Source organism: Coenobita brevimanus, chromosome 15 (genome assembly GCF_032717465.1).
Source record: "Coenobita brevimanus isolate Jiangsu-jjx chromosome 15, ASM3271746v2, whole genome shotgun sequence".
NCBI classification, from domain to species: Eukaryota; Metazoa; Arthropoda; class Malacostraca; order Decapoda; family Coenobitidae; genus Coenobita; species Coenobita brevimanus.
In genome coordinates this window covers 31,152,035-31,175,315 of record NC_136968.1, presented here as the reverse complement: position 1 = coordinate 31,175,315, position 23,281 = coordinate 31,152,035, and the positions used below count along the sequence as shown (strand labels likewise).

The following is a 23,281-nucleotide window of genomic DNA, read 5'->3' as shown; positions in this document are numbered from 1 at the left end:
GTACTGATATTGCTCATCATACACATATCTAGTAATTTCAAAACATTTCAATGACAATGAAATTTTTTTGGGGTGAGCATATGCATATTTCTTAGAGCGATGTTTTGTCGCTCCTCTGCTTAGTTTTTGCTGGCACGTACATGATCATTTGGTGAATTTTTCCACGCTCCACTGCACAGCACAGGATGGGTTTACAAAAACAAAAATTGCATTGCCAGGTGTGCCAGACATTTCTCTTCAATTTGGTAAAGAAAAAAAAAAATCAATTTTCGAAATATGAAAAAATGGTTCTGGCACCAGCCAGGGGGGCCTGCCAATTTCCGGAGGCACGGCCAAGGAGGGGTTAACCTAATGCTACTTTGCCATATTTAAACACTGCACTCACATTCCACAAATTAAAATTATCAACCTCCCCAAGCACATTATTTCCCATTTGTTCTCTGCAGCTCATCTTGTCTCGTTTACCATATACTTAATGCCAAACCTCAATGACCTCTCAAACATTATATAACCTTACTCTGCACTGACACTGATATATGGTACATATTAATTTTTTAAATATTATACAAATTTTATCAAATGCATTTCTCACCTTTTGTGGATCACACAGGCTTTCTACCAGTAAAACTGGTTTCTTGTTTATTTTTGGCATGCTAACCAACCCATTTATCTGAGGAGACCGGGGTTAGTGTGATGATTATGATGATGATGATATCTTAAACACAAAAGATATCAATGCAAATGGCTACTGAAAGAAATTTTACTAAAGAGTGAAACACATGCCTAATTTTCATCAACTGAAACCTTGTTGTTGTTAAGCTGCTGTTGCTGCGAAGACTCATTATCTGCTTTGAGCGAGCAGACTTGTGACATGGCAATTGCCCACAGACTCCACCAGGGCAGACCATATGCCCATCCTGTTTGAGCTGGTGCTGGATCAGCTGCTGAAGATGACCCCTCTTCACTGGTGGTTGCTCCTTCCTCTCCCACAGAGCCAAGCCTGCTCCAATCCTCTTTTTCTTTTAACACTGGCACCTTTGAAGGGGGTGGACTGGGAGACCGGTTTATAAGCGGACGCGGACTTGGGGACCGTTTTACCCTCAATTCCTTGGCCGTCTTATGAATCTTGTGAATTTTCCACAAATGTGTGATCAGAGCACACTTCTGTGTGAATGCTTTCCCACATTCCTCACATTTGTGCCTTTTCACCCCTGAATGAATAAGTAAATGTGTATTTAAGTTGCTGCTGGTAAGAAATGATTTACCACACTCTTCACATTTGAACTTTTTCACTCCTAAGTGAACTAAAATGTGTGAAGCAAGGCTTTTTTTCTGGGCAAATGCTTTACCACATTCATTACACTTAAAATTCTTTACTCCTGAATGAATCAATGAATGTTCATTGAGAATATATTGATGTGTAAAGCGTTTACCGCACTCTTCACATTTGAAATTCTTAATATCTGCATGAACCAGTAAATGTTGCTTGAGATCATGCTTCATAGCATACCGTTTACCACACACCTCACACTTGAAGTTCTTTATACCTGAATGCATAATCAAGAAATGTTCATTAAGGTTGCCTTTCCTAGCAAACATTTTCCCACATTCAGCACACTTGAAGTTCTTCTCACCAGAATGGCGTAGTTTATGTTGGTGGAGGTTGTTTTTCCTAAAAAACTCTTTGCCACATTCATCACACTGGAAGTTCTTAATGCCAGCATGAATTTCCAAGTGCTGGTTGAGAGTACTTTTCTGAGCAAACATTTTGCCACATTCATCACATCTGAAATTCTTTTCTCCTGTGTGGGTTAATAAGTGCCTGGTAAGATTGCAGTTCTGTGCAAATTCCTTACCACATACATCACACTTGAAATTTTTAACTTCAGAATGAATTAGCAAGTGCTGGGTGAGAATACTCTTATAATCGAACCACTTATGACACTCTGGGCATTCATATCTCTTAAGTTTTTCTTTTGACATACCTGTGTTTGTCTTATTGGCACTCCTGCCAAGATTTTCTTCTCCACTCTCCATCCAACTCATCATATCAACTGATCCTCCCTCCAATGCTTCCATTAGTTTATCTCTTTGGAATTCAGTGTTTGAAGAATCAACACTCCCATCACTGGTATCCTGTCTATTCTCTGACCAGTTCAACATATCAACTGGGCCTTCCTTGACTTCATCCAGATCTTCTTCTTTTGGTGTTTCCATGTGTGGAATAGCCATGTTTCTGTCAAAATCCTCTTCTCTGCTCTCTGACCAGTTCATCATTGGTGGCTCTTCCGGTACACCCTCCATTGTATTAAGTATTTTCACTTATTGTTTCAGCACATTACAGACATGCTACAGCTTCCCTGGCATTACTGTGTCTATAAAGTGGGTTTAACTTAAGTCTACTTCTTCTTGTGCTACAACTTGAAGCTACTGTAGTTAATAATCAGTCAAGTATCACTCATGAAAAAAATGAAATTATAAGGGTTCTTTGCTTTACCAAAAATCTCCACACATTGTTTGTAAACATGCATAATCATTTAAACAGCAGTCTATGGCTTTATATATAAAAAAAGTGATAATAGATTAAACTTCACTGTGAAAATACTTTAATTATTCTAAAATAAGATTCCAGTTCTACTGCAATGTAATTTACTTTAACAATAAAACAGTTGGAACGGAGGCCTACAAAATTACTCACATTGTAACACTTATTACACAGTATACCATTATTCATAAAATGTATTTGCTTTATGACACACAAGTCTGTGGCTATTTCTTGTACTTTATCATATACTCTGCTAAGAAGAGACAACACGAGACTGAATTATCTTTTCTCCATCCACCTTCAAAGTCCCTCTTCCAGTAAGCTGAAGAACATGGTGTTGATATCTTGATAAAATGTTCTTGCCTCACTCTTGATCCTCATGCTGTGAGACTTCACATGTGGACCTGGAACAAAAGCTGCCATTAGACTAGCATTTCTGTATGTGCCATATTATATGTGGTACAGCAGGCTTCATTGCACTTCTTCCTTAGTGATTCATTTAGCATATTACAAATAGTTTTCAGTAACCCAAGATGCCATTTACAACACTGGGTGGTAACCATATAACCAAATAGGACAATGATGTGAAGCATACTGTGTTGTCCATCTTGACTGGGTAGAGAGATGCAAATATGGTATCCATCCAGGAATCAAACCTCCAAACTCCTCGAAATGCCTCATTGTGGCAAGGCAATGTCTGCCTCAAGGGAAAGTCAATTCACTGCATGAGGCAGCCCTGCAGGGGTGATTGTTTGCCAATGGCTGATGGGTCTGCTCAGTCAGACAGACCAGGGTTAGTCAACAACAAAAACAAAAACATTTCCCTGTTTTCTATACAGCACAGGATGCTTTGTAATAGCTCGTTCTAAGCAGTTTAATTATCATGTTACACCTTAGCAGTATTTTGCATTCATGCTTGCATAAGAAGCTCTGAGGCACCTCTTGCTAATTTTAATTTATTCACTAAACCTTCACATTCTTCTGTAAGAATTATTATGTTAAAATTAGAAAATTATGTACCACATTATAGTTCTCCTGTATGGTGTTTATATATTAAAATAAAGGTGTATTCTGTGTGGTATACAAAGCTTTAAAGTACATCTTCCTTCGTGATTTATTTAGTGCATTACATCTCAACATTCTATTATAGCACATGTTATCTATATCATATTAATATCAACAAAATCTGCATCAAAAACATGCAGGAGGGAGGTACAATGTGCAAAATAAATCACTAAAGAGGTGTTACAAAATCTAGATGGCTCAGGATGCTGCACTGCACAGCTTCCTACATGATATTTAGCATATTACACCCCTTACCATTCACCTGTCTTAATTCTGACAGTTTTGCATCAATAACATATAAGTGGATGCTGGTATCAGGTCCACAACTGCCATGTAAGATGTGTTACAAAGTCTTGACAACCACCTGGATTACAACCAAAAATGTCATAATACCGGCAACAAGCACTACGGCATAGACACACCCGAAATACCGTTCACGAATGACAAGAGGAAATGAGGGACAGGGTTACATGCAACGTTCAAAGTCCAGAGTCTCCACAGCAACACCAACCCTAGATTCTACATCCTGTTGATCACATGTTGCAAGACTATCCATCCACTGTACCACAATCTCAGTCTCAGTAAATGTAATATTGTACAGGCCTACCCCAATTCCCGGCAGTGTTGTGTACCAGTGGAAGTGTTCGAACCGTGAATTGCCGGATATCAAAGCAATTTTCCCCATAAGATACTGAAAGAAGCCAGAGATGCATTCCAGGCCCAAACCCAATCTTTCATATACAGTATCTTAATCAACAGAGACTGACAAAGAAACACCATAGGTAATGTTATATTCCTCATAAACAATATTATTGCTTAAAAATGAGACATTAAATATCACATGCAGGAAGGTCAGGTAGTAGGAGGTACAGTGTTGAGATACATTCAGGCCTTCAGATAGCAGAAGTGGAGAGTGGACAAGCGGGCCAGGCAGTCAGTGCACTATGTGGGGTTTGGGGAAGGCAGGGGGAGGGGGAGGATGACAAGCAGGGGTGGGTGAGGGTGGGGGGACAGGGAGGGAGACATGCCTGGCAGTGCTGAGTGTGGTGGGGGATTGAGGAAGGACAAAGGAAAGGTAGATGGTTTGGGAAGCTGGGGTATTGGGAAGGTGGGGGTTTGGGAAGGCTGGTGGTTTGGGAAGGCAGGTGTTTTGGAAGGCGGGGTTTTTGGAAGGTGGGGGTTTTGGAAGGTGGGGGTTTTGGAAGGTGGGGGTTTTGGAAGGTGGGAGGTTTGGGAAGATGGGGGTTTGTGAAGGTTGGAGGGGATCGGGGATGAGGGGAGAAACGAGGGGATGGAGGGAGGACCAGGAGAGCTGCAAGCACCACCACATTCGCATTCAGAAACACTCATATCAAACCTAAGGAGCAGAAGAGTGTTTGGACTAGTGAATCAATGGCCATTTGGATTGTGGCAATGTTCCCCAATTTCTCCTGCTCGGTGTAATATGTGTTCCATTATTGGTGCGCCGGATATCGGGGTATGCTTCTATAGTCATATTTTGAATGGTTTGGGAGATCTTGTACTAATTCCTTCTCAAAAAGCTATTATGAACAATACACCTCAATAATTATTTACACGAAAGATGCATTCCTGAAGAGGTCGCATAAAGAAATTTATGCATAATTTACATATACAGTAATCATCTCATGAGAAATAAAGAAAAATGAAAGGGATACATTCTTCAACTGCTGCAAGTATGTATGTATATTTGGCTTGCATATTTTTACCTATACACTATGCTTATAGGTTACTCCAAACAAATGTATGAAAGAATATACATCCACGCACACAAATACACACATAAACATGCATGCAAACACGAGTCACTGACTAATCTTCTCAGGAGGGAAAGGTAACACGCTCTTTACAGCCACGCAGTTGTGTCCCATGTGGCTGCACGATGGGGGGACAGGGTGAGGGAAGGAAGTGAACCCCGTGATGAGAGAAAACAAGTCGGAATGAGCCATAATGAAAGCAAATTAAATTCAAACTTTTACCAAGACTAAGGATATGAATTTAAAGGGCAATCTTACCTTCAGGGTCCTGGGATTTTCCGAGTGGAACATGAACATTACTTTCATTAGGTGGATGCTTACCGGTCATGATAACAGTCTGGCAAAATTGTGTACCAAAACAAACAACTGGTGGGACTGGGATAGACTGCTGTGCATGCCACCTTGTGGCAGCTTGCAGAGCAGGCACCGAGTGGCGAGGACTTCAAATTCACGTAATGCGTTATTTTGAATAAATCGCACAAAATTTAAGTGAATTTACCCCTTTTATGACCTTATATTATTTTTTAAAAATGTAAAGCAAACATACATGAAACTCGAGTTTACCGTAAGTTACTGCTGCAAATTATGATATTAATACTAAATGGCAAAAGAAGAAAATGCTTATGTGAAATAAATAAATCACTATGAATGAGTTGGTATGAAGTATCCTATGCCACCAAGAATTTGGCTCAGAGTGTTTCACCTCCCTCTTGTTACTCAGATTCTAATATGCTGGAAGAACAAGACACATGGTGAGGGAGTTTCTGCACTCTCCTTCCTTGTCCTTCCTACAAAAGCAAAACATAGCTCATGATAACCATTAACTCGTAATTAAAATTTGTTCTTGCACAAAGAGCATTGTAACAGGAAAATTCTACTCTCCTCCCTAGAGGGGGGGGGGGGAAATCAGATATACATGAGACAACTGTTAAGTTTGTTACAATGCATTTCCTCTAACCTGATGAAAATCTCTCATCCCATTCCAGCTCAGGTGATGGCCAAGTGCGACGGTTGAGAGTGAAGGGTACAGTAAGTACGAGGTGATACCCAAAAGTTCCAGTAATTTGAACAGAGGGAGCCAACAGTTTGCAGTTTTGCAGTCAGCAGCACCCCTTGTGCGTCAGTGTGGCCCCGGCCGTGTCTGTGAGCAGGCATGTTGCATCTCTTGTAAAATCTGCTTCCAAGAGATCAGATGTGCTAAGCTGACTCCGTACCTTCTTTACCCCTGCACAGTTGTTGACTTTACTCACGGGTTTTATTCGCCCCTGTGTAGAGTACAACTCTCATGTTTGGGGAGGCTCCCCACATACAGCTCTTCTCAACAGGGTGGAATCAAAGGCTTTTTGTCCCAACTCTCCTTCTCTTACTGGCTTCCTTCAACTTCTGTCTCTTTGCCGCACTGTTGCATCTTTATCTCTTTTCTACTGTTACTTCAATGGTTGCTGCTCCTCTGAACTGTCTGCTTCCATCCCTCCACCTCTATGTTGGGTGCGTAGCACCCGTTTAGCAACAAACTCTCATCCCTTCTCTGTCCAATTCTCTATTGCAAGAGTTAACTTTTACTTCCAGTCCTTCATTTATGCAACAGATCAACTCTGGAGCTGTCTCCCTCTGTCTGTTTCTCCTACTTCCTATGATCTCCAGTCTTTCAAACACAGTGTGTCCAGGCATCTCGAAATGAACATATCTCGAATTTGGCTCTCTTTTGCATTGTTTTTGTTTTTTCTTGGAAGGGATGGTTTGCAGGCCACTGGCCTTTGGTTCCTTCTTTCTTGCATAAAATATATATACATATATAAATATATATACAGTTAGTCCTCGACATACGAAAGGGATAGAGACCAAAAAAAACTTTCGTAATTCGAAGTTTTGTTTATCAGAACGATTTTTCCCATTGAAATATACATATAAATGGGGGGACGCATCCCAGGACCCCCTCAGACCCCCACCTAAACTTTACCCCCCCCATTGAGAAGTAAGCAATACCTGTATACAATTGTAGAGATTGAGGTTGCCATATTCTTGTACATCTCCTTTTTCTTTGTCACAGTCCCAATGGTGGAAGCAGCAAGGCCTAAAGCACACCCAATCTTCGAGACTCCCTGCCTCTCCTCATCGGGTCTTATAATTTCCAATTTCCTTTCCAGAATTAAAGTACTGTGCTGCTGCTTCTTTGCAGCGGGCTCCCCCCATGCTGGAGATGATGCAGGGTGCTTGGGAGGCATGGCGAAACAATACGAAAAGGTGATGGGCTGCGAAAATATCTTCACGTACAGTGAGGCTGTGAGGAGAGGAGGGACATGGACTCAACTGAGAAGCGCACAAAAATTTGTTTACCAGAGAGGGGTTAGTTAATTTTCTCTTGGCAAGCTAGTGCAGCACTATGCGCCGCGCCCATTTTGAACTTTTCATACAGTATTCCATTAACCCCTTCATAGCTGCCGGCCTTGGACAACACTTCACTGTTTCGCTGTCAATGACATTGAGGTATGGCATTATAAAAAAATTGCGAACAATTACAAGAAGGGAACGAAGGTCACTGGTGTGTGTACATTACCCTACTCTACCATCCCATCAGTCAGGCGTTCTCTTCACTCCAGATGTAGTCGCCGATGTTTACATGCTTATGTTACATGCGCCCTAATTTGGGGTAAGTTTCTTTCTGCAACAGAACATAATTTACCACCCAAAAAATAGTCAGAAAAATACTCAGACAAACTAGAGGAATATGATCTGAATTTGTAAGGTCTTTAGGCTGTATGCTTACTTGAAAGATTATGGGTTTTACAATTTTAAGAGACGATATGGAACAAAAATGTTTGCTAATCAGAAAAAAATTACTCTTTCGTCCCACATGATGTCGTAGGTTAGCATTCAGTTCCACATTCTTCGTTCTGTATCAGTCGGACCGACTGAGCACAGTCATTTCTGCTCCTTGGTGTACATTTACAGCTCATTCTTTTGTTTGTTCTTATGTGTATGTGTGAAAGAGAGAGGACTGATACAAACAATAATGTATTCCATTATCGCTTTCATTGCTACTGGCCCTGAACAACTCGTTACTGAACTGGTGTAAGTGACGTTGAGTTAGGGTGAGCTATAAAACACTACGAGCAATTATGGGAAGGGAACGAGGGTCACTGGTGTGTTTACACGACTCTACCACCTCAAGCAGTCTGGCATTCACAGTTCATTTCGTCCCATATGTTTTCGCCAATGTTTTCATGCTGATGTAACACGTTTTTGTTTTCGTTTTTAAAGGCTCCAACATGCTTGCATGTGTCGGCCTTGGTCACCTAATGGCTGCTCTCCATGCTGCACGATCCATTGCAGCCTCCCTGTTCAGTCCCTTAACCCTGAGGTCACACTTAATGACCTCGTTCCGTCTTTCTCCGTCTATCCCTCATAACCCCACCCCCAATATTAACACTTCTCACCTCCCTCACCCAATTATCATCCTCCATCCTCTCCACATGTCCAAACCATCTCAATCTACCTCTCCTCATCACAACACCAATACATTCCAGTCCCATCCTACCTCTCAACTCTTCCATCGTTAACCCTGCCCCTCCAGGACTTGGGCGCAGGGACGCACTGCACATCCACCTAATCATTGTCATTTCTGTACGTATGAGCTGGCGAATATCTTCCTCCTTCACTGCCAAGGTCTCACTACCATACAGGATTACACGTGCTGCATACAAAGACCCCTTAGCACGTAGGGAGAGTCCTCTCAATGTCAGGAAAGGCAAGAGCTCCCTGAACTTCTTCCAACCACTTCTCACCCTAGCCACAGAGCTAGTTCCAGCCCCACCTCCAGCACACAACATGTCTTCCAAATAACAAAACTCTTCCACACATTCAAGAGATTCACCAGCAAGTTCAATCCTTTCACGTCTGACAATCTCCACCTGCTCACCCCGACACGCCGTACACATAAAATCAGCATTATCTCGCAGTCTTCCTCTGATACCACTACATCTCTTATGCACCCATTTATCACACACACCGCACAAGATGGAATTACTTCCCACGCCCTTGTGGCAAACTGCACATGGCCCCTCTCCATCGTCTTTGACAGTACCACCACCAACCCTACATACCATCACTTTTGTTTTATCTGCATTTACCCTTAAACCCTTGTGCCCCATACCATCTCTCCACTTCCTAAACCTTTCCTCCGCCTCCCTTTCGTTCTCTGCAATCAACACCAAATCATCAGCATACAACAACTCCCACGGAAGTCTGTTTCTAAAGTCACGTAAAAGGGCTTCAAGTACCATGATAAACAACATGGGACTCAAGACTGACCCCTGATGCACACCAACATTCACGGAAAACTCATCACTCAAATCTCCATTCACTCTTACCTGGGTGTGAGCACCCACATACATAGCCGTAACCACCCCAACCAGCCACTCTTCCAAGCCAAGCTTTCTCATTGCCCACTTCACCACCTCTCTAGGGACTCTGTCAAAGGCCTTTTCCAAATCAACAAAAACAAAATAAAGATCCCTTCTCCTACCAATATATTTTTCCTGAAGCTGTCGAACAATTTAGCATCAGTGGTCCCCCTACCTGGTATAAGCCCAAACTGCATCTCATCAATATTCACTCTTTCTCTAATCATACCTTCTAAAACTCTCTCCATTACCTTCATTATCTGATCTAAAAGCTTTATACCTCTATAATTTTCTCTTTCCAGGGCATCACCCTTCCCTTTATACACATTTACAATTACACTCTTCAGCCAATTATCTGGGACAACACACTCATAAATAATCCTATTTATCAGGTCAGTGACTAACCTCACCCATATATCGCCTGAGGCCTTCAACATTTCGGCAGTCAACCCAGACATACATGCTGCCTTCCCCACCTTCATCCTGTCTATTGCCTCACTCACAGTAGCAGCATCAATCAAAGGCCAAGGGCCAGACACTGAATCTGCTGGCTCCAAACCTTCCCTGTCCCAGTCAAACTCCTCATTCAACAACTGGTTATAATGCTCTCTCCATGCATCTTTAATATCCTCACTGTTCACCACTACCCTTACTTCATCATTCTTCATACACTGCTCACCTATAATATCCCGATTATCCATCTTCACCTGACCTGCCACCCTAAATATCATATTTTTCCTTTCCCCATGATTTAGGTTATCAAGTAAAAGTCTCTGTGACTCGGACTTTGCCTTGTATACCTCTCTTCTAGCCCTCCGCTTGGCAGCCAAATATTCCTCTTAGCTACCACCCTTCCATTCCCGGAAAAGCCTTCGTTTTTCCTTAACTGCAGCTTCTACACCCTCATCCCACCACCAAGGTCTTTATGTCTTGGTGGTCCTCTTGTCCAACTGCATGTTACATCAGTAACTCTCAAGAAATTGTTCTTGAGGGCTCTGTTCTGTTCATTAACGCCTCTGTCTACAGCTCCCTGTTCAGCCACCACTCTCCTCAACTCGCTATAGAAGGCATGCCTTACTACAGTAAAAGTCCAATATTTCGGCATCCAATTCCCCGGCAAATCTGACATTTCGGCAGTTTTGAGAAATAGTCCCATTTACGAAAATCTCCGATCGTTCGGCAGATTCTCCGATTTTTTTCGTCAGTCTTGAAATTCTCCATGAGGCTCGCCAGCTAGCTACCCACCTTTACCCGCCTTAGTGAGTGAGATAGTGAAAGTGATGGAACGAGTCTACCACTGCCATGAAGCTCAGAGGCTAGCTCTTTCTCCTACAGCATAAAGAGAGGACAAACATGTAGTGAGTCTAGCATGGGAAAGAGAATCTGTTTTGCCATTCTTCCGAGTTGTTGCCGTGCTGCTGCCGACTTCTCTTGATTCTTCTGTGTGCTTTGTGAACTTCGTACCGAAATACCTCTGAAATTACTATTCGAGTGTGCTGTAAGCACCGTAACATCAGACAGGAGCTTTGTAACACCTGAGTGGACCAGCCGTGTGTTGTGAACAGTATAAACATCTTCTGCGTGCTTTGAAAATGGCCTCCACGTGTGGAAAGTTAACTGGTGTTAGCAAGAAGCGTACACATAAGATGTTGACTATTGCTCGGAAAATCGAGCTGTTGAAAAAATTAGAGGCTGGCATGAGTAGGAAACAGATTATGGATGAGTTTAACGTAAGCTCCTCTGCTCCCTCCTCTCCATCACCAACAGCAGTCTCTGAACCTCAAGCTCTACTGTCGCAGCAACAGGGAGAAGAGTCCTTAGAGCCTGTTGCAGGACCCTCTACTGCTGGGGACTTCTTCCAGCAGTAGCAGACTCCAATCAACCCCTTCTATTGTACATATGTAAATAAGGAACCTACTATAAGTTTAGGTAAGTGCATGTGAACTTGTAGGCCTACTGTACCATTACATTTATATACAGTATGTTCACTAATTTCTTTATTTTTCATATTCATGTATAGTACTGTATTCATTACAGTATTGTACAGTATCAAACAGTATACAGTACTCTCTCCAAACACATTTGTAATGATATGAGTAATGATGATAGTGTTCACCGAAACATATAAGGTACTGAGTGGGTAGGGTTTTCGATAATTCGGCAATTTTGATATTTCGGCACTTGCCTGGTCCCATAGATGCCGAAAAATCGGACTTCTACTGTACTTGGTTTTTCAGCCTCCATGTTTTCCTCCTAGGTACATAAGTCCTCTTTTTCATGACTTGTTCTTTAAGCACCATATCATACGTAACCTATCTATCTATCTATCTATAGCCCGACGCCCTAATCCCGCAAAGGGTGGCTGCAGACAAAACGCCTCCAAGCCGCTCTGTCACCCACCATTTGACTACCCTCCCCCCAACTCACCCCCCCCGCCCTCATATACCTCTCAACTCCATCCCTCCACCTCATCCTCGGTCTACCCCTCCCTCTCCCTCGCTCCACCTCACCTACATACACCCTCTTAGTCAGTCTTTCATTCTCCATTCTCCTCACATGTCCAAACCGCCTCAGTGTATTTCTCCTAATCTTCTCAACCACATCCACATCCACCCCACAACGTTCCTTCACTTCTTCATTCGTCAACCTGTCCCTCCACGTCACTCCACATGCTCCTTTCAAGTAACTCATTTCCACTGCTCTCACTCTTGACTTGTTCCCCTCTTGCAAGGTCCATGCCTCGCTCCCATACGTCAGGGTAGGGATCACAATACAGTACTATCATGCAGTGACTTCTTAACTTCCATACTCTATCTATCTATCTATCTATTGCCAGACGCCTCAATCCCGTTTGGGGTGGCCACAAACAAATCGCCTCCAAGTCGCCCTGTCCCCCGCCATTTCACTACCCTGCTCCCAACTCACACCCCCCTCTCTCATATACCTCTCCACCCCATCCCTCCATCTCATCCTCAGTCTCACCTCCCTATTTCTCACCTCCCTATTTCTCATCACTGCTTTCAGTGTACCAACAACCTTCCTTCCCTGCTGTACCCTTTCACGCACTTCATCCCCCAAAGTTCCATCCTTACTCATCACACTACCCAAGTACTTGAATGCACTCACATTCTCCATATCCTCACCATCCAACAACCTCACTGCACACTCTGTGACTTCATTCCTCTCAAATACCATAACTTTACTTTTGTTTACATTAACTTTCAGATTCCTCCTCCTACACACTGTCCCAAATTCATTCACCAAACCTTGCAACTCCCATTCATCTTCACTCAACAGTACTGTATCATCAGCAAACAGCAACACCGGAAGCTTCCAAATCTCACCCTCATTCATTAGAGCCACCCCCACATCCACTGCCCTACCCTGCACCTCCTTTACAACCCCATCCATGTATATATTAAACAGCCATGGAGACATCACACAACCCTGTTTCAGTCCCACACTGAGATCAAAGAACTCACTCAGCTCACCATCCACTCGCACCGTAGCCCTAGCTCCCTCGTACATACTCTTCACAGCACTCAACAATTTCCCCTCCACTCCATATATTCTTAATACCTTCCACATACCTTGCCTATCTATTCTGTCATAAGCTTTCTCCACGTCCATGAAGGCAGCATACACTTTCCTTCCCTTCTCTAGATACTTCTCCACTAAACATCTTAGAACAAATATCTGAGCTACACACCCTTTTCCTTTACTAAATACCCCTTGTTCTTCTCCAACTAGCTCCTCTGTCATATGCCCAACCCTATCAATGAGTAATCTACCATATATTTTACCAGTCACACTAAGTAGGCAAATACCCCTACGGTTACCACATACTTCTCTCTCCCCTTTTCCTTTGTACAGAGGAACAATTATACCTGATTTCCAGTCCTCTGGAACCCTTCCCTCTTCCCAAGCCAATATACACAACTTCCATATCCACTCCACAACAATCTCACCCCCATACCTAAGCATTTCACCACACACTCCATAAATTCCTGGGGCCTTTCCCAACTTAATCTTCTTCATCGCTTCCACTACTTCCACCCTATTGATCTCTTCCTCCCTCCTCTCATCTCTTCTTCTCCCAGCCATTCCCCAACCACTTATACTCGCACTGCTCTCACTCTCCACATTCAACAAATCCTCAAAGTGCTCCTTCCATCTCCTCAGTTTCTCTCTCTTCTCCACCAACAATCTATTATTCCTATCTTTCACTCCCCTACTATTTCCCCTTTCACACTGCCTTACTTTCTTTACCTCCTTCCAAAACAATTTCTTACTCTCCCTCCATTTCACACTCAGATTCCTCCCAAACTCTTCATCCACTTTCTTTTTACTCTCCTTCACCAGTCTCTTAGCCTCCCTTCTCCTGCTCACATATACCTCTCTCTTCTCTCTCTCATCTTCTCCCCTACCTCTACTCGCTAACCATTCACTATATGCCTTCTTCTTTTGTTCCACAGCTCGTTTCACCTCATCATTCCACCATGCTGTCCCTTGCACTCCCTTGCATCTCCTCATAATTTTATTAATTCTTACACGAATCATAGCAAATCACAGGATGGGTTGGGGGGGGGGGGGAAAGCCAGGTGTGACAGATGAGTCTTTTTACATATGTAAGATAAAGAAATTGATTTTAGAACTTTAAAAAATGGTCCCAAGGCCAACCATGGGAGCATGCAAATATCTGAACCCACAGCCATTGAGGGGGCTAAACATATGTTTTACTTTAAGCAGTAAAAGCACTGTACCAAATCAGTTCTTCCTGATAGTCTGTTATATTTTTCAGATTATTTCTAGGTAGAGCGGCCATGTGCAGTTTGCCACAAGGGTATGGGAAGTAATTCCATCTTGTGCAGTGTTTGTGATAAATGGCTGCATAAGAGATATAGTGGTATTAGAGGTAGACTGCGAGATAATGCTGATTTTATGTGTGCGGTGTGTTGGGGAAAGCAGGTGGAGATTGTCAGGCATGAAAGGATTGAACTTGCTGGTGAGTCTCTCGAATGTGTGGAAGAGTTTGTTATTTGGGAGACATGTTATGTGCTGGAGGTGGGGATGGAGCTAGCTCTGTGGCTAGGGTGAGAAGTGGTTGGATGAAGTTCAGGGAGCTGTTGCCTCTCCTGACATTGAGAGATGACAGCCAAGACATACAAAGTTAGTGGTTTATTGAAAAATACCAAATATTAATTTCCAAGCAGTAATCATTTAACATGCGCACATACACACACCCATACACACACACAAAAATTGTGGCAGGTGATGGCGACCATCATCCACTCACTGGATGTAGTGCTTACTTCTTTCTTAGCCTCTATCATTCTTTTTCTGTGCCTGCCCTCCTGTCTTCCTATTTCACCCATCTTTCCTGTCACTTGTTATTGCCTTTCTTTCCTTTACAGGTGGCTTGATACTGAGAGACAAGCCAAATGGTTTCCTGTAAGCCAAGAAACCATTTACAACGCTGGATGGTAACCATATAACCAGACCATACATGCTCCCTACATGTCAACAAGTGGGTTGGTGGAGGGTTAGTGACCCCTCCCGTAAAACAAATAACTCAGAGTCAAATGGCCACCCATTATGGTATTATGGCGTCTGGCAACAGATAGATAGAACAGATTTCTGGGTTGGTAAATACAGTAAACGTTTCTTATTAAATCTATTTCCCCATCATTTTTAGCTGTTCTGGTGTGACAACTCTTGTTCATTTCGTTGTCATAATGGTGGAAAGGACTGTTCTTCCCTAAGTGTTTAACTAAACCTGGCCTAACCGAGCTTTTCTGTACCTAATAATTTTAATCTAACCTAACCTCCAGTTGGGAAATTGGGAAACGATATCCACCTTTGAGCACACTGAGATTCTTCCACTGCGCTGGAAACGATTGTAGGAGAAAATGACCATACTAACGGGGACGAAATTTTTCAGCAAGAAAAGTAATTTGCCAAACTGAAAGTTGTCAGAAAATTACAGAACCAAGCTGGAGGATTATGAATTGGATTGGTAAGGTCTTTCTGCTGCTTTAAGTGTACAATGAAAGACACAAGTATCTTCCCAAAGTCTGACGAAAACAGCGTGGAAAAATTGAACCATTTGAAACACGCACTAGTAGAAACAGGGTTTTCATTGTATTTTGCCTGGTGTAAATTTTCTTCAGACTGAACTGGGAAGATAGTTGTGTCTTTCATTGTACATTTACTGGTAAATAAATCAATCTAACAGTATTTGTGTTTTGTGTCTGCCAGATTAATTGTGATTTCAGACTATTCAGGCCCTTCTTCACATCATGTAGTCTGGATGATCAGGCTATCTCTGCATTTCCTTTCGTACCGAGTATCAATTTTTGTATAATCGAAACATATTTTCGTACTGTGGAAATTGTCCTACATTAATCGATTTCGTACCATTGAAAATTCAAACTTCGGGTTTTCGTATTTCGAGGACTCACTGTATATATATATATATATATATATATATATATATATATATATATATATATTTACATATATATGTATATATATATACATATACATGTGTGTATATATATATATATATATATATATATATACACACTCAAACCTCGTAAATCACATGTTCATAAAGCACGGATTCATAAATCAAAGCTAAGTGGCCGTCAGACTGCCGGTAACCTTAAATCACTGTTAAGTCATGAAAATCACGGACCAAGGCACCCAAGTGGGCCTTTTCCGAGGAGAATCGTAAACCGCGGCATTCAAACTGAAAATCGCGACCCAACGACCAATCACTGCATGTCCTTGGTGCCAAGTGTGTAAACTAATGCCGCCATGTTGTTGTTCTTGTCCTGCCAGTCCGCACACTACAGACCGTCGATGTGGAGTACAAGAGCTACCTGCCTTTTTTGTGCAACTTCCCCCCGCCTCCTACCTGCTACAGCCCCTCCCGACCCCCCGATGAAACGCTCTAAGCTTTATGGCGTCAGGAAGCTGCCGCTGTTGTCGTACAGTCAACGTTTGGAGCTCATTCATTGTGTTGAGAAGGGAGAGAAGTTTTCAAAGCTGGCGAAAGAGTTTGGGAAGAACGAGTGCTGAGAGGTTCTAAATTCTCCCCAACACCACCCCACTTCATTCACTTCAGCAATTTCGTCATAGGATTAAGGTGAGATTCCTTAACATTGCTTATTTCTATTTAATACATGCACTGAATATTCCTAAATTTATATGTTTGTGTTTCATGGTGCCTAGATGGGTGTGGGCAGGATGCTGTGGGGGTGGGTTGGCCAAAGTCCAGACCCAAATTGATTTTTCACATAAAGAGTTATTATTCGTAAATCACGGAATTCGTAGATCACGGCAGTGGTCCAGACCCAAATTGCTGCGAGTTACGAGGATTGAATGTCTACTGTATATATATATATATATATATACACAGTAGAACCTCTTTGGTCCGGACCCCTTTGATCCGGATTTCTGTTAATCAGGACAAAATTTAAAAATAATAAGCTCCAAAAATATGTTGAAAGTAATTCTAAAGTAATTTTCGGTATCGGCGCGGAAAGCGATCATCATTCGTTTAGTCTCGGATCACACCAGGTCGCAACATGGGCGCCTGTTTAAACACATGCTAGCATTCGTTCCATCAACTAGTTCACCAACCATTTATATTTTTACGCTGTATTTCAAAAGTTAATCCTCCTTACCATGCCCCTTAATGCAAGTGTAGCTTCTGCAATGAATAAAGGTGTTAAAAGGAGGAGTTTGCTTACACAAAAATGGGTCAGAATATTCTGCAGTGTTTAATGATTACTGTAGGTTATTTTTTGTACTTAAATGTGCTGTACTTGTACATCAAACATTAGCTTCTTGCCCATATGGGCATTAACAATATGCCAAAGATGACAATGTATTTTTTGCCTACATAAGTTTTATTTTTATTCCAAATATTACAGTTAATTAATTAATTTATTTTTTTGCCTACACGGGCCTTAGTCATTCATTCATTCATTCATTGCCAGACGCCATGTATCCCAGACGGGGTGGCCAATGGCTTAGAGTTAATTGTTTTACAGGGAGGGGCACTAATCCTCCACCAACCCCACTTGACGTAGGGATGCCAACAGCATCTGGTGTTCCCAGGCGGTCACCCATCCAAGTACAGTAATCCCTCCAATATCCGACATAATAGAGCCATAGGCAGGTCCGGATAGTGGTCCTGTCCGGATATTGGGCCCCAGTTTATGGACTTGTACTTATGGACCCTAACTCTGAAAAACACCTATACAACTCCCTCTGGACATGCATTGCACCTATTTAAGACCCAAATCACACCAATAAGGGACATAAAAGACTGAAATAAATGCAAAAGAACCATAAAATGAGGTTTTAGAGGTGAGTTTATACAATATTAAACATTCTGGGTACTTACAAGTCCCTGGCTCCTGGACTGGTTTGAACCGCCAGTTTGCAGTCCACAGTTAATCCTCTGCACTCTAAACTCTAATTTCTTAACACTGCACAACACTGTAAATTCCTGTGTGTTCTAGTGGCAAGGTATTGCAGTTTATTCACTGTTTCTTCACAAAAAACAAGCACCTGTGGCTTGCACTGTTATGAGTATCTGCTCTCCATCGGAGTTAAGCTGTGACTGTTGATGTTGGTGGGGTAACAGAGTTGCCAGATCGCAACAGCCACATTACCAATCTCCTCAACTTTCATTGTCAAATATAACTTTTCATTACCAAATTCGTAAAGCTAGCATATATTCTTCACTAATTATATATATACAAGTGGAAATACATGTAATCACTCTCCTTATAACTAACACCATGTTGATTATTTTCACACTATGTAGGGTGGCAGATTAATCAGAGAGAGCAAACAATCCACCATCTCCATCCTGTGTATCCTCATACATGTGAAAAATCCATTTGGTAATGCATTATTCTAATGCATTACCAAACGAATTTTTCATTACCAAATTGGCCCACACTTGGTAATGAAAAATACCAAATGGCAACCTGGCAGGGGAGGGGGGAGGGGGAGGAAGGAAGGGGTGAAGGGACCATGGTGTAACAGCTGTTCGGCGCCAGGCGGGAATTTCAAATTATGGGAGGGAAAAAAAGTCAGATTTTTTTCGAATTTTTTGCGGTTTTTGGCCCATTTTGGGAATATTGGATCCCAGGAGGATGTCCGGTTAGTGGGGATGTTCGGATATTGGGCGTTCGGATATTAGAGGGATTACTGTACTAACCAGACCCAACGTTGCTTAACTTCGCTGATCGAACGGGAAGCGGTGTACTGAACGTGGGCCTTAGTCACTTAATAAAATTTAAAATGTAGGCTAGTTTCTTGTCATGGCCTTACCTGTAAATTATGCAATACAAAACTATCGTACATGATTAGTTTGGTTATTTTAGTATCCTTTCATCTTTTGCAGTTACGTATGGTTGACATATGCCACATGTTAATAATTAACAAACATACCATATGTAGATAGTTTTTGGTATGAACTGGAGATTACCCTGGTGGTCCGGACAATCTGCTAATTCGGACAACCTTTCCCCCCATACAGTCCGAACGAGAGAGAGGTTCTACTTATATATAGATATATATATATATATATATATATATATATATAAACACATATACTGTATATATATATATATATATATATATATATATACATATATACATACATATATATATATATATATATATACATACATATATATATATATATATATATACATACATATATATATACAGATATATATATATAGATATATACATACAAATATATATATACATATATATACACATATATATATATATATATATATATATATATATATATATATATATATATACATATACTGTAAATACATATATATATATATATATATATATATATATATATATATATATATATACAGTATATATACATATATATATATATATATATATATATATATATATATATACATTATAAATATATATATATATATATATATATATATATATATATATGCAGTGCTCGTCAGAAGTTTCGAGCACCCTGCGTCCCTCCTACGAAACAAATCTTTCAGCATTGAAAAAAACATAGAAATTTTATTTACCTTTAGTGCTTCGTATGGTATCCTTTACGCTTCTTCACGGACCTGAGATGTCTTGGAAGTGAAAGGGCGAGGCTCCTGAGGTGCTGGAGGGGTATTTTGTCCCAGGAGTCACGAATGGCGGCTTCCAGCTTAGGCAGAGAGCTCACGTCCTTCCCTTGGAGATTCTTCTTTACGAGGTACCAGAGGTTTTCAATCGGGTTGAGGTCTGGGCTATTTCCTGGCCAGTCTTTCATGAATGATACCTCGCAGTCACGAAGCCAATTGGTGACCGATTTGGCCTTGTGAGCAGGGCCTTCGTCCTCCTGAAACACTCGTGCACCTGTTAGCTCGAAGGAGTCTGGTAAATCATCACACAGAAGCTCCAGGTAAACATCCTGATTCACTCTGCGGTTCTTGGGAAGCACAACAAGCTTCCCCAAACCCTGACCAGAAAAACAACCCCATACCATGAGTGAATCAGGATGTTTAACTGTGCTTTCAACATATCGTGGGTCAAGTGGGTCACTACCTTTGCGCCGGTACACACGTGCTCCTCTGTTACAGGTGACACTAAACGTTGCCTCATCAGACCACAACACTGACAACCATTGCTCCTCACCCCAGTTAAGATATTTGTTAACAAAGGCAAGCCTACGAAGTCGCTGGTTCTTGGTGAGAAGAGGCTTTCTCACAGGCCTGTGACTTGTGTAACAAAGTTCATGGACCCTTCTAGACACTGTGCACACAGACAACTCACCAAACACTTCCGGGTTGCTCTCCTTTATTTTCCTTGCACTCACACGAGGATTAGACTCCACTGCACGTTTTAAAACATTAACAGACCTTGGGGAAGTTTTCTTAGGCCTACCAGACCGCGGTTTCTTTGTGGGAACATCACCACTGTTTTCCACTCGAAACTGGGCGCACCAACTACGCACTGTCGATCGAGCCACACCAACCAATTCACTGATTTCCTTTGTCTGGTGGCCTGCCTCCTTTAGAGCAATGATCTGGGATATGATTTCACTCGATAGTTCATGGGTAGGTGCCATAACAAAGTGGTGAAAGCCAAAACACTGCAGGACACTCGGTAAAAAAGGGCGCAAAAAAAGAGGGAGACGCGGCGGAGTTCCTCTCTCTCAGGCAGCCCATGAGCAACTGAGGCGGGAACCAACCAGCGCATTGGAAGGCCTCAGGCTAGCGTGACGTCGTGCTAGCGCCGCAAACTTCTGGCTCAATTTTTACTACCAAAAATGGGTGATTCTTTTTTGGCCATAAGTATTGCGCGCCCAGCCATGGGCGCTCGATATTTCTGACGAGCACTGTATATATATATATATATATATATATATATATATATATATATATACAGTGATCTCTCCACTATTCGACATAATAGAGCCAAAGGCATGTCTGGAAAGTGGTCCCGTCTGGATAGTGGTCACCTGCCTACTGGACTGGTACTTCAGGGCCCCTAATCCAGCCTAACTTTGAAAGCCACCTAAATAACTCCCTACCGGACATGCATAGCACCTATTTAAGACCCTATTCACACCAATAATGGACATAAAGCATGAAATAAATGAAAAGGAACCCAAGAATGAGGAATTAGAAGTGACTGTACCACAGCCCGGGTACTTACACGTCTATGGTCACCTTCTTAAGGCTTTGGCAGTGGTGAAAATGCTCTTGAAGCACATACAGTAATCCAGTGTTGTGGTGCACTTACAGTAATTCTTTGCACTGTGAGTTATAATTGTTTAACACTGCACATTGTTGATTGCACCATGCCAGTTTTAACCGCCAATTTCAACGGCCAGGTTTGCACTCCACAGTTAATCCTTTGCACTCTAAATTCTAATTTCTTAACACTGCACAACACTGTAAATTCCCATGCGTTCTAGTGGTGAGGTATTGCAGTTTATTTATAAAAAAAAAAAAAAAAAAAAAAAAAAAAAAAAAAAACGAGTACGTTTGGCATCCACTACGATAAACATCCACTCACTATCGAAGTTAAACAGTCACTGTTGTTGATGGGGAAACACAGTTGCCAGATCGCAACAGCCACATTACCAAACCCCTCCATTTTCATTACCAAATTTGTAAAGCTAGCATTTATTCTTCACTAATTATATATAAGTGGAAATACATGTATTCAATCTCCTTATAATTAACAGCATGTTGATTATTTTCATGCTACGTAGGCTTGCAGATTAATCAGAGAGAGCAAGCAATCCACCATCTTCATCCTGTGTATCCTCATATGTGTGAGAAATCCATTTGGTAATGCATTATTCTGATTCATTACCAAACGAATTTTTCATTACCAAATTGGCCCACATTTGGTAATGAAAAATACCAAATGGCAACCCTGACAGGGGTGGGGGTGGGGGGAGTACGGACGGGGTGAAGGGGCCAGGGTGTAACAGCTTCTCGGCGCTGCGCGGCAATTTCAAATTACCGGGGGGGGGATTCCCCCCCCTAATTTGCGATTTCTGGGCAATTTTGGGAATATAGGTCCCTGGACCAAAATGTCCGGTAAATGGGGTGTCCGGAAAGTGGGCATCCGGAGAGTATAGGAATTACTGCATTATATATACAGTATATATATATATATATATATATATATATATATATATATATATATATATATACATATATATAGACAGATATAGATAGATTGATAGATAGATACAGCTGACAACTGAAATACCTGAGGTAACACCTGATGAAGTAAACATTTCTCTTAAAAGTGTGAAAAGAGGGAAGGCCCCATGAGTAGATGGAATAGTAGCAGATTTACTGTCAATGGCATGAGCAGAAATACAAAATGGGCTTGCCTACTTATTTACTCAGTGCAGCTATACAGACAAAAATTCCTAAAACATGGTGCAATGCAATGGTTATTATGATTTACAGAAAAGGTGACTCAGAAGATCTTAGTAACTATCCACCCATTAGCTTATTCCTGTTATTTACAAACTCTTCACTGAAGTCCTTGCAACAAGGATACTGTAACAACAAATTTGGAAGAAATCCAACCTTGTGAACAGGCAGGACCCCAAAGCAGGTATTCGACTACTGATCATCTACACACAATGCATCAGCTAACTGAGACAACTACAGAATTTAGTAAACCACTGCACTTAGGTTTTGCTGATAATGAAAAGGCTTTCAACTTAGTGGAGCACATAGCATTTATATACTCACTGCAGGAACAAGGAGTAAATGAGAACATTGTTAAACTTCTCAAAAACATATATAAAGAGGGCACTGTTACAGTTAAATTACGTAAAGACTCAGAAGAAATTACGACTGAGAAAGGCATGCACCAGGGAGATATAATTCACCACATCATTTACAACATGCCTAGAAAGTATTTTCAGAAAGCTAGACTGGGAGAACAAA

At 41.6% G+C, this 23,281-nt stretch overlaps 1 protein-coding gene across 1 annotated transcript in view; it reads right to left on the bottom strand.

The window, feature by feature from the left end:
- Positions 1 to 783: 783 nt before the first annotated feature.
- The window catches only part of LOC145390724 (uncharacterized), a 94,097-nt gene continuing 71,599 nt past the window's right edge, over positions 784 to 23,281 (bottom strand). Inside the window, exon 3 of the mRNA XM_080265518.1 lies at positions 784 to 1,822. Coding sequence (XP_080121644.1) covers positions 784 to 1,822 — 1,039 coding nt within the window. The remainder of the gene's footprint in view (positions 1,823 to 23,281) is intronic.